Source organism: Bison bison, unplaced genomic scaffold, assembly GCF_000754665.1.
Source record: "Bison bison bison isolate TAMUID 2011002044 unplaced genomic scaffold, Bison_UMD1.0 scf7180017864533, whole genome shotgun sequence".
Classification (NCBI taxonomy): Eukaryota; Metazoa; Chordata; class Mammalia; order Artiodactyla; family Bovidae; genus Bison; species Bison bison.
Genome location: NW_011495082.1, coordinates 8673983 through 8686562, shown reverse-complemented (window position 1 = coordinate 8686562; position 12580 = coordinate 8673983). Strand labels below are relative to the sequence as shown.

At 34.3% G+C, this 12580-nt stretch overlaps 1 protein-coding gene across 1 annotated transcript in view; it reads right to left on the bottom strand.

Moving 5' to 3' along the window:
• The window catches only part of ANKRD32 (ankyrin repeat domain 32), a 73883-nt gene that overhangs the window by 32542 nt on the left and 28761 nt on the right, over nucleotides 1-12580 (bottom strand). Inside the window, exons 9-14 of the mRNA XM_010831929.1 lie at nucleotides 12184-12306; nucleotides 10513-10566; nucleotides 8806-8964; nucleotides 7828-7991; nucleotides 1558-1689; nucleotides 819-984 (exon numbers count right to left, since the gene is read on the bottom strand). Of these exons, the coding sequence (XP_010830231.1) occupies nucleotides 819-984; nucleotides 1558-1689; nucleotides 7828-7991; nucleotides 8806-8964; nucleotides 10513-10566; nucleotides 12184-12306 (798 nt within the window). The remainder of the gene's footprint in view (nucleotides 1-818; nucleotides 985-1557; nucleotides 1690-7827; nucleotides 7992-8805; nucleotides 8965-10512; nucleotides 10567-12183; nucleotides 12307-12580) is intronic.

Sequence of the window (12580 nt, the reverse complement as noted above, 5' to 3'; positions counted from 1 at the left end):
TTAAAGGATCAAAACTTGAAGGAGGAATCTCAAGTTGTACTCAAAAGGACATTTATATTAAGTACACATATTAGAAATAAAGACTAAAAAAAAAAAAAAAAAAAAAAAAAAAAGTAAGATTCAAACATTCAAGAAGACAGAAGAGAAAGTAAAAGAAAGGGATTTTAAAAAATGAACTGAAATTAATAATACAGAAAAGTTAACAATAAAGTCCCCAAAAGATCATTTTGAAAAGAAAAATGACTAACATTATGCACCTAAAACATGGAACAGAATGTTGCTATGAACTTTACATATTTTCTGCATTTAATTTTCCCAGTTACCCTTCAGATAAATGTACTAACATCACTTTATGTTAAATTTCAAATGATAAGCAAAACCTATTTATGGAGAAATGGTTCAGGAAATAACTCAACATCAAGAAAGGTAGTTTTAAAAACAAGTAGAACTTATTAGTAGCTCACCAAAAAGTTGTATGGATTAGCTCAATTTTTAAAATCAATAGTTTCTTAAAAATTGAAACATCCAGAAATATAAAATCTAGAATGATAATCAACTGTAGATTTCTTAGCAGTAATAGCCAAGTAATTCTCCAAATGTGAAAACGGCACTACCACCAAATGAGGAATGATGAAACCAGCCACCAAGAATCTTTTACTTTAAAATTAGATAAACAAAATAGAAAACAATGATATATTTGGGTACATATTAATTTTTTTCAAGTAACTCCAAATATAAAAGGAAGAAAAAAGATGCATATGTCAAAGAAGTACTTTTTTCCAAAGGCCAATGTTCATTTGTAAATTAATCCTACTTACATCATTAGACTTGCATTTTTCCTTGTGAGAATATATAGTCCACTCCAAAAGCATATTTACAGGTTTGGTCAAAAGCCCAGAGGTCTCATTTCCTGACCAAAAGATTTCAAGAAGAACTGCCTTTCCTGTTATTTTCAGACTCTGAGAATCTGACCAGTCATACAACCTAATAAAAAGACAAATGAAAAGCATTATCTTTATGCCAATTTAACTATTACAGTTACTAGGCATAAGAGCTGCTAAATTGATCATCATAGTTATTAGGCATAATATCTTGCCATAAAACAAAAAATTCTAGCAATTTCTGAATATAGGAAAATCATAAAATATAAGGATCTTAATATCGAGCTATAATTCAGGAGTACACATTAATGTAACTGCAGGTTTTAGAGCATGTGCAAAGCTTACAGATATTATAGCCAGTGTTAAAACCTGGTATAGCTTTTTACTTAGGCTTTCAATTACTAAAGAATTCAAAAGTATACAAATTCTGAAAAATAAAAACAATCTATCCAAACGTGTAAGTCAGTGAAAAATAAAAATGTGAACTAAGGAAACATAACATATAAACCTTTACCGCTACTGAAGGACTGAATCTAGACATATATTTTTCAAATAAATCTACTTTTAAACTAGAAAACAAGGTGGTTTTTTAAGAAATGTATATGTAAATAATTAGAAAAACGGTACATAAAACAACATATAGAAAAGATATATATTTTTGGTGTTTAAAACTTACTTTTGACTCAGATGTCGGACTTCACTTTCAATCAAATTAAAGAAAAATTTAAGCAGTGTTAGGTGGAGTACCTTAGAGCCAATAATATTTTCTGAAATTTGATGACAAAAACTTTCATTGAAAAGGCAAGACCTGGAAAACATGAACCCAACGATCTATAACATGTAACAACTCACTGAGTAATTTGTGAGCAAATTATTACGCTTCTCAGAAAATCATCAAAATTTTAATAAAGTTTGCTCCCACAAAATGTACAGCAAATTAAGCAAAATTTTATTAATAATATATTTTCTTCCTTTAAATATTAAACCCTGTCAAATATCCCATACAGTTAATTTTTCAACAATAGAGATCTAATTTCCCTATTTTCCAATGATTGTAATGTTTAACAACCAGCTGGTAGTCTCCCTTTGTATTCATTTCACTGAAAAAGAACAAAAGAGCTATTAATTTCATTAATTCATTGATTCAGATGATCAGCTACATTTTCAATTAGCTACACTCAATTTATAATATTCTCCATAATCCTCCTCTTACTCAGATTATTTTCTTATTCATATTTAGTAAAATGAAGATTATTTAGAGCTATTTTTTTAGCTTTAAAAATTCAGTATTTATTTTCTTTCCATCTTCTGCAGCAGTTCTACCCAACAGAACTTTCTGTGATGATGGATATGTTCCACTGAACACTTGAAATGTGGCTTGTGTAGAACTGAGGTGTTGAAATTTTATTTAATCTTAATTAAATTTAAATATAGTCACATGTGGCTAGTGGCTTCAGAGTTGGAAGCACAGTTCTACAGTATTTTTAAAAAGAGAACGCAAGATAAATCAGAACTCTAGGACTAAGAGTCTAGGCAACAATATTTATTACAATTTTCTTCCAATTTCATTATTATATCAATGATGTACTTGCAACTCTGTACCTCTGTCTCCATCCTTTCCATCTCCTTTAGAATACCACACTAACAGAGTAGTGTGGTATTCTATTTAACAGCTATTAAATTTAATAATCCATTTGATACCTCAATCTAGTCTAAAAGGTCCTCCTTGACCACAGTTATTTAACTCTACCTGAAAACTGCCAGAGATGGATACAATAGTATCATTTTTTCATTTTATATGGAGAAGGCAATGGCACCCCACTCCAGTACTCTTGCCTGGAAAATTCCATGGATGGAGGAGCCTGGTAGGCTGCAGTCCATGGGGTCACTGAGGGTCGGACACGACTGAGCGACTTCACTTTCACTTTTCACTTTCCTGCATTGGAGAAGGAAATGGCAACCCACTCCAGTGTTCTTGCCTGGAGAATCCCAGGGACGGGGGAGCCTGGTGGGCTGCCATCTATGGGGTCACACAGAGTCGGACACGACTGAAGTGACTTAGCAGCAGCATATTATGAAATATTTCAAAAATACACTCAGAAGTAGACTAATATCATCCAGCTCATTTACATTCCTACCACTTTCCTAGGCACCTTCCACTAGACTCCCAACAGACATAGTTATTTAATAATTAGATCTGGTATCTGTTTATTAAAAAGTCTACCTTTAAGCTGTCTGAAATCCATTTCTGGTAGCATCAATTAATTCATTCAAATCTTTATTAAGCATTTATTATGTTCCAGATATAAGCACTGAGGAGAGGGATGTTTTAACACTGAGCATCTACTCTTCTGAAATTCAGAGGCTGCTTACATACACTGTTGGAGGGAATGTAAATCAGTATGGAGATCCCTCAAGGCTAATCATGTTTCTATTATGGCATGCAGCTGTAATTATCTTTTATTTTTTGCCTGGCTATTGACTGTGAAAACTGATAAACATCATTTACTATTGTGATTACATAACTATTACATTGACTTAATACTACTGTATTTATGATTGGTCAACAGAAAATAATAGAATTCTACATCACCAAAACTATCATTTAATAGAAAAATCTGTAATTACTTTTTAAAATCCAGATCCATATCAGAATAATCTTGGAATTTTTTGAAAAATACAAATGCCCAGGTACTGCTTTTTTTATCCAGAGCTCCAGATATGTTTCTAATGAGCAGCCATGTTTATTTAAAAGCAACTGGATTATATGAGGATCGTTTATTTTTATCTAGTTTCACTTCTATTTCATATCCAGTGCTCCCATTTCATTTAGTTTGTGTTTTCCAATTTGTCTGTCTCTTCTTTTTTGACATTTTTTCTCAAGACTATTAAGTGTAGTAGAAAAGTCTCTGTATACATATATATACATAAAGTATGTATAATATAATATATATATTTTAGAAAACTTGTGAATTTTTGCCTAACTAAAAAATTTGACATTTTGATTCCACTTGTTTGACTTAGTATGAATACAATACTATATTTCTAATAAAAAACAGATATGCAATAAGCAACAAAGGGAACTATAGTCAACATCTTATAATAAACTATAATGGAAAATAATCTCAAAAATAATGTATGTGTATATGGGTAACTTCTTTTAGATGGGAAATGCCAAAGAATGTTTGAACTACCGAACAACTGCACTCATTTCACATGTTAGGAAGTTAATGCTCAAAAATCCTTCAAGCTAGGCTTCAGCAGTACCTAAACTGAAAACTTCCAAATATACAACATGGACTTAAAAAAGGAAGAGGAACCAGAGATCAAATTGCTAACATCTGCTGCATCACAGAAAAAGCAAGGGAATTCCTGAAAAACATCTATTTCTGCTTCACTGACTATGCTAAAGCCTTCGACTCTGGATCACAACAAACTGTGGAAAATTCTTAAAAAGAGACAGGACTACCAGACAACCTTACTTGCCTCCTAAGAAATGTGTATGCAGGTCAAGAAGCAACAGTTACAACAACATGGAACAATGGACTGGTTCCAAATTGGAAAAGGAGTACATCAAGGCTGTACATTGTTACCCTGTTTATTTAACTTATATGAAGAGTACATCATATGAAATGCCGGGCTGGATGAAGCACAAGCTGGAATCAAGATTGCTGGGAGAAATACCAATAACCTCAGATATGCAGATAACACCACCCTTATGGCAGAAAGTGAAGAGGAATTAAAGGGCCTCTTGATGAAGGTGAAAGAGGAGAATGAGAAAGCTGGCTTAAAACTCAGTATTCAAAAACTAAGATCATGGTATCCGGTCCCATCACTTCATGGCAAATAGATGGGAAAAGTGCCAGAAAAAGAAACAGTGACAGACTTTATTTTCTTGGGCTCCAAAATCACTATGGACGGTAACTGCAGCCATGAAATTAAGACACTTGCTCCTTGGAAGAAAAGCTATGAAAAGCTAGACAACCTATTAAATAGCCAAGACATCAGTTTGCCAACAAAAGTTCACCTAGTCAAAGCTATGTTTTTCCAACAGCCATGTATGGATGTTAGAGCTAGACCATAAAGAAGGCTAAGTGCCAAAGAATTCATGCTTTTGAATTGTGCTGTTGGAGAAGACTCTTGAGAGTCCCTTGGGCAGCAAGGAAATCAAACCAGTCAATCCTAAGGGAAATCAACCCTGAATATTCATTGGAGGGACTGATGTTGAAGCTAAAGCTCCAATACTTTGGCCACCTGATATGAAGAGCCAACTCACTGGAAAAGACCCTGATGCTGGGAAAGATTGAAAGCAGGAGGAGAAGGGGACGACAGAGGATGAGATGGCTGGATGGCATCATCAACTCAATGGACCTCATTGAGCTTGAGCAAATTCCAGGAGATGGTGATGGACAGGGAAGCCTGGTGTGCTGCAGTCCATGGGGTCACAAAGGGTCGGACACGACTGAGAGATGGAGCAACAACAACACTGTGTAAGTGGATCACCTTGCTGTGCACCTGAGACACTACTTGAATATAATATATATATAAAGAAAAAAATTAAGAACAGAACTACCATTAAGATCCAGCTATCCCACTTCTGGGCATTTATACAAAGAATACAAAAACGCTAATTTAAAAAGATATACACACCCTTTGTTTATTCCAACAATATTTTACACTGGCCAAAATATGGAAATAACCGTAAGAGCCCATCAACAAATGAATAACGATATGACACACGTTCACACACACACACACACACACACATAATAGAATACTACTCAGAAAAAAAAAAATCTTGCCATTTGTGACAACATGGATAGACTTGGAGCGTATTAAGTGAAACAAGTCAGAGAAAGACATATACCCTGTGACTGTGGAATATAAAAAACAAATGACCAAAATAAATGAGCAAATTAGACCAAACCTAAACAAGCACACAGAAGCAGAGTAGCGGTTACCAGAGGGGGAAGGGCTGGGGTGGGTGGAGAGAAGATCAACTGTATGGTAACAGCAGAAAACTCAGTTTTCCTGGTGAGCACACTGCAGGTACACAAAAGCAGAAATACAATGTTCATATGCAACTTACATAATGTTACAAACTAATGTTACAACAATAAAGAATTAAAAACAAAAACAAAAGCCAGAGGCTGATTTAAATAAGAAACTTAACTCAAGGCAAAGGGCAAGAGATAGAAGTCGCATTTCACCTGTACTCTAAAGGATAATTAGGAGTAGTCAGGTATTTACAGGGTGTCAGGAATGGAAGTTTATAGAAGGCAGAGAAAATCTAAGAGCAAACGGTTAAGAAATGAAAAACAGGGGCTTCCCTGGCGGTGTGGTGATAAAGAAATCCGCCTGCCAATGTAGGAGACATGGGTTCAATCCCTTATTTGGGGACGATCCCACATGCCATGGAGCAACTAAGCATGTGGGCCACAACTAGAGAGCCTGTGTTCTAGAAGAGTCCAGGAGCCACAACTACCAAAGCCTGCATGCCCCACAGTCCATGCTCCACAACAAGAGGAGCCCCTGCTTGCTGCGACTCAAGAAAAGCCCAAGCAGCAACAAAGACCCAGCATGGTCAAAAATTCATACATATAGGTAAAATTTTTAAAAAAGATTTCAGTCATTGGGTACACTTGGGAAAAGATGAAGATAAGAATGAAGACACACAGAGGGCTAAATTATGGAGGGTCTTACATGTTTTGAGAAGGAATTTTAAATGTTTTCTATAGGTGATGTATGTCTTAATGAAGGACTTTTATCTGGGAAATAATAAGACCACTTTGGAAAGACCATACTGGGGTACTTTGGAAGACAGAAGGAAAAAAGTAGAATCAAGGTCAACAAGGTTGGTAGTGCAACAGTTTACATAAAGAGCAATGAAGGCTTTTAAATAAATGTGATGACAATGAAGGAAGAAACAGATTTGAAAATTAGGAAGAATGGCAAATAAATAAACCATATATCTTCACTTCCTACACCTGTGTTGAGACAGTACTGTGTTAGAACTGTGCTCGTCTCTTCAAAAGTGCAGAAGCTAAGAAAAAAGGTGCAGGAATTACGATTTTATCTTTTTACCCCTTGAAACATAGCACAGTGCCTGGCTTCCAGTAACTACTCAATAACTTTTTTTTTTAATGAATAAATAAATGCATGCTAGCTAGCCAATTAGCTTGCGTTAAATATAATACAACCAAGATGGTAGGTAAATCCTTATGATCTCAAAGAAGTAACCAAGGATCTAGCCTTCGCCTGGCTAGTCAAGTAACCTTTCTCTTATTACTATGGACTCGTGCTAAAATCAAACATTTGGATAAAAACAGAGTACTTCGCAGACAAAGGAGGGCTATCAGATACACAGAGCTATCAGAAAAAAATGGAAAAATCGATTAGTTCTGTCTGAGAGAAAGCAGCAGGAATAGGAGCGATTTCTGAAAAGATTAACATATGGAAGACAAAGGAAGGATTTAGGCAGCTGACAGCATGTGCAGAGGCATGAAAAAGATGACATATTTAGGAAACATTAAGTTCCATTTCAAAATTCAAATTCCTAGCTGAAAAAATAGAAACACTAAAACAGATACTGTACACAGTTACAAATGTTTATACTGACAATGACCAAAATTTGATAATGTTCATATGCAATAAATTAATTTTCTTACTTTTTACAACAAAGTTCAAATGTATTTTGTTAAAAAGAAAACAAAGAATGATTTAGCATTCCTGTAAGTCCACTTCATATATTTATTAAACTTTTTTTTTAAAATAAAATGACTGACAAACATGACCAATTTAGCCCTTGTGTTAAACACAACACACAAACATCACACACACAAAAATAACTTTTTCTAAAAAGAAACATATTTATCAATATCTAAAAAATACATAGGAGAACACGGACTGTATGAAATTGAGCACCCTTGCATGGGAAATTCCTTACCTGATAAGCACTTCTATTAGAGACCATGTCCCTTTCATACAAGTTGGACACTGAAACAATTCTAAGTAATATGTTGACATGGCTGGGGACTTCCAAGGAGGGTGAAGGTGAAGAAGAGCTGACAATATATGAAAGTATCGACCAGAAAACGTATCTATGTTATCCTATTATTTAAAAACAAAGAAAGAAAGAAAACAAGATGGCTAAAAGTACCGTTTTACCAGCTAACTTAGTTTAAAACTCTAATAACCCAGATCTAACTTTCTTGGCAAAAATATGTGTTTGGACAAAGGAGAACAGATGGGAGCATGATGTTTAGCTAATTGAATACTGACTGCAACTGAGAGAAGCATACTCTAAACATGCATCTGCGTATTAGACAATCTCAGCTATTGGGACTAACCTATATAAAATGTCCATTTACTTCTCATGATTATACTGAGATTGAGTCCCCAAATGTGACTTGAAATAAACTAAAGAAACTTTACATGCAACATTCTGACTTATTACCAATGTTAGTCTGACACAGCTTAAACCTGTTTTTTCTTCTAATTGGTACCTTGATAAAGAATATAACTAGAAATCTATCTTGATAGAAATCTACCTTTGAAAAGGTGTTTTCATTGGTTTTCACAGTTAAAAGAGTAAATTCAGTACCTACATATACTATGAATAAAAATGATTACCAATGTACTGAGTAATTTACTAAATGACCTTCTAGATCTCTGAAATTTGATTACTGCCACAGAAAAAAAATTCTGAGAAAAATATTAAAACAATTTAATTTAAAAACAAAAAAAACAGTAATAAATGGGTGTCTCATTTCTTATTAAAATGAGGGAAACAAATAAGGGAGAGAAAACAACAAATATATACATAATAATATAAACATACAAAAATAACTATAAATATGCAAAAAGAGAAAATTTGCATTTTAACATTCTTTGAAAGACCATCAATACGTAAGACTGCTCTTACCTGTAGAATGTTTTCTAGAAGAGCATGGAGAAGATAAACAGGAGGGATATAATGTGCTTGCAAAGAGGAAAGTTCCTCAATTGCTTCTTTAAAAAACTGTCCTTCTATGAGGCTTTCAATTAAATTTAATATTCCTCGTGGAAATTCAGCATTTTTAACCTACAAAAGGAAAGATTCTATGACTCAAAAGGAAGAAGAAAATTCTGATACGAAATTTTGAATTAGTAAGGAGCCTGAATTTCCTCATCTGTACAATGTACAATCTCTGGTCTCACTACTTCACTAGATTGTTTTGTGGTTCAAAAAGAATGATTTATATGAATGTGTTTTACAACAATAAAATTATACCATAAAACATATACATTGTTAATTGTTCTATGTATCAGTCTTTGTCACCTTGAATAGTATAGGGAAATAGTACCTCTAAAGAAAACTTCAAAAGGCATTTGCAAAGTCTGGCTGCTAATGAGACTTCAGTTAGAAGTACAACTACACATAGTTCTTTTTTTTAATTAAAAAAAAATATTTATTTATTTTTAATTGATTGATGATTGCTTTACAATACTGGTTTGATTTGTCATACATCAACATGAATTAACCGTATGTTTACATATGTCCCTTCTCTCTTGAATTTCCCTCCCACCTTCCGCCCATTTCCACCCTTCTAAGTTATTACAGAGCTTCAGTTTGAGTTTCCAGAGTCATACAGCAAATTCCCATTGGCTATCTATTTACACATGTTAGTGCATATACACACAGTTCTAATTCAGGTGCAAAATTACTTTTTGGTGTTCTTTTAAACCTATAAGCAAACTTTGTCTATTAATATATACTGAATATATTAAGACATCATCAAGTACAATCAATACGTGCAAAAAGTAACAATTGCTGTAACATAAAATTACTCTACAGAGGTACATTAACACAACTCTAAGAGTTCCACAAAATACATCCTCCTTGATCAAAATATTTTTAACAATAAAAGTGACTACTTTGAACTAGTTGAGAATCAAGAATACTGTGAAAAACTAAATAGAATAAAGAAGTCAATTTTGAAGGAATGAAGGATACAAAGAAAATAATATACTTTTATAAATATTATACTGAAAATTTAATCTAAGTAGTAATTATGAAAGCTATGAAATGTTATGAATAGAGATACACAACTCACCTGTGATGCGCACAAGTTTTTAATTCTTATCAATTTTTATTATTGCATAGAATTTTTTTTGAGCTTTGATAGAATACTATTTTTTTTTCATATCTGATGAGAGAAACTACATTTCAAGTCCGATAGGAATCTTTGCCTTGCTGACAGCACATTTCTTTACATAAAAAAAAAAAAAACCACCTAAAAATAGGGGATTCCCTGATGGCTCAGTGGTAAAGAATCCACCTGCCAATACAGGAGACACAGTAAGGATCTGCCTTAATCTGGGAAGATCCCACACGCTGCGGGCGACACGTGGCCCACGTACTGCAACCACTGAGCCTGGGCCCTAGAGCCCGAGCCCCGTAACAAGAGAAGGCACGGCAAGGAGCAAGCCGAGCACTGCAGCAAGAGGAGCCCTGGCTCACCAACACTGGAGAAAAGCCTGTGCAGCGATGGAGACCCAGCACAGCCAAAACAAACAAACAAACAAAACAGAATAATAAAACGTAAAGCTTCTTTTTGCCCCCATTACTATCTTACTCCAAATCTCTTACCTCAACATTGTATGCTGGTTGTTTATCTATTCTAATGCCACGGTATCTTACAGCCTACAAAACAGAAATCATTAATTAAACATTTTTAGGTCGAAAAATACACTTCAACTTACAAAGTTTAAAACCTTGGCCAAACGTACAAAACAGATTTGGGAAGACATTAATAGATGTAATTGATCTGATTCTTATGTTTACTAGTGACCTCTAATCTACCATTTTAGGGACATGGCACTCTCTTGAGTATGAACAGTTTCTTTTTTCCCCCTTTCTAAAATAAAAGAGATTAAAAAATAAGGTCATATTCACTTTTAAGACTTGAAGAGGTCCACTGTCCTTAGTACTTGAATTATTAGAAATATAAATGGAGAGAGCATTTTGTACAAAAAATACATAGGAAAAAATGTAGTCGTGTTTTATACATAATCACAGGTAAAATCTTCCTCTATTGTTGTCAAATATCTCTAAGTTTGTACTTGTTTAAAAAATTATACTGGAAAAATATTTGCAACAAACAGATATTTGCAACAAACATGAAAAGAAATAACACCCTGATTACATCAAGAGTTCTAGAAGCAATGGTATAAAACCACCTACTGGAAAAATACAGAAAATACCAACAAGCAACTGGCAGAAGAAAAAATACACAAGTGGCAAGTGAAGGCATAAAATATGCTCCATCTTGCTACTAACACAAGGAATACAAATGAAAATATCTGGCTTCCACTTAAGATATAGAAAGCTGGAAGGAGAGGCATTCCCACATTACAAACAAGAAAAAGCTGGAAAGTCTATGAAACCCTAATTGTACCTGAACCCTTCTGACAGCAGAGGTGTTAGTGCAACCAACTAAACAGAAATATGAAGAAAGACAGGAGCCTCCAAGGACATGAGTACTGCTTTATCTGAGACAGTGGATTAGGAAGAGGAGGACTCCGATACAGTAGGTAAGAAAATGTGAGCTTAAATTTGTTGCCACTTGCTAATGGCTAAGTGTGGGACAGAGTGAGAGAACAAAACCCTTGGGAATCAATAAAATGAGGGGCGTTTGCACTCAATGGCATGATCTTCTCCATGGACCTCACTGTGTACTCAGGGAAAGGAAAAGGGACAGGATGGGAGGCTAAAGTCAGTCTCCCAGCTGGTGAAGGCTGAAATGTGAAAGAAAAGTGGCTGCTGTGGTCAAGGCAGCAAATGCTAGTATGTACTATCAGGACACAGATGAAAACCAGTAACCTGCTGAATAAAGGCAGGGGAAAAAAAGTCCTTTACTCTGAAGATGGGGAGAAAAGATGGTGATCCCACACCATTAGGGACACCCCATTATTTGGGGCAGGGCAAGAACCCTGAAAAAGCCCTTCCCCCAAACCCAGGGCACCTCAAAGCTTTCCTCAAACTGAGGCTAAACCAAGAAACACCAACAACTTAGAAAGGTTTAGAAAATTCATAATTTCTCCATGACGTCACTGAGTTATAAACAGCAGAGAATTCATCAATTTACATTTTCTTATTCATTGTCCAAATACAATCATTACTATTTATAAAAATTAATGAACTAAGAAAATTATGTTAAGACATATTAAATACAATAAAATGACTCATTATTGTTATTACTATATTATATATTGGTAACACTGCAGAATGACAAGAAAACTACACAAAGCCAAATTCTACCTGAGCTCTATATATGTGTTTCCTTAAGGCATTCTTTAGGTCAACAATATCCACATTTGTCCTGATATCCTTGGTTTTTGATTCTTTGGCATGACCAGCAAAAACAGAATTCTTCCTTTCTTTCTGTATACATATAAGAACTACTTTAGACAATGTACCAAAGAGTGCTAACACAAATGCTAAGTATCAAATGGACAACATAACACCAGAACATATTCATGCAGTGTTAATTACAGCAAAGATACATACAACCATATTAGAAAAAGATTACACAATGAAATTTAAAAAAATTAAAAATAGTATGTTTTAATTGGAAAGTTTTACCTGATATTTACATGTTCCCTTCCTTACGCATTTTCCTTTTAACCTATTCCAAATCTTTTCTGAAACCTCTCTT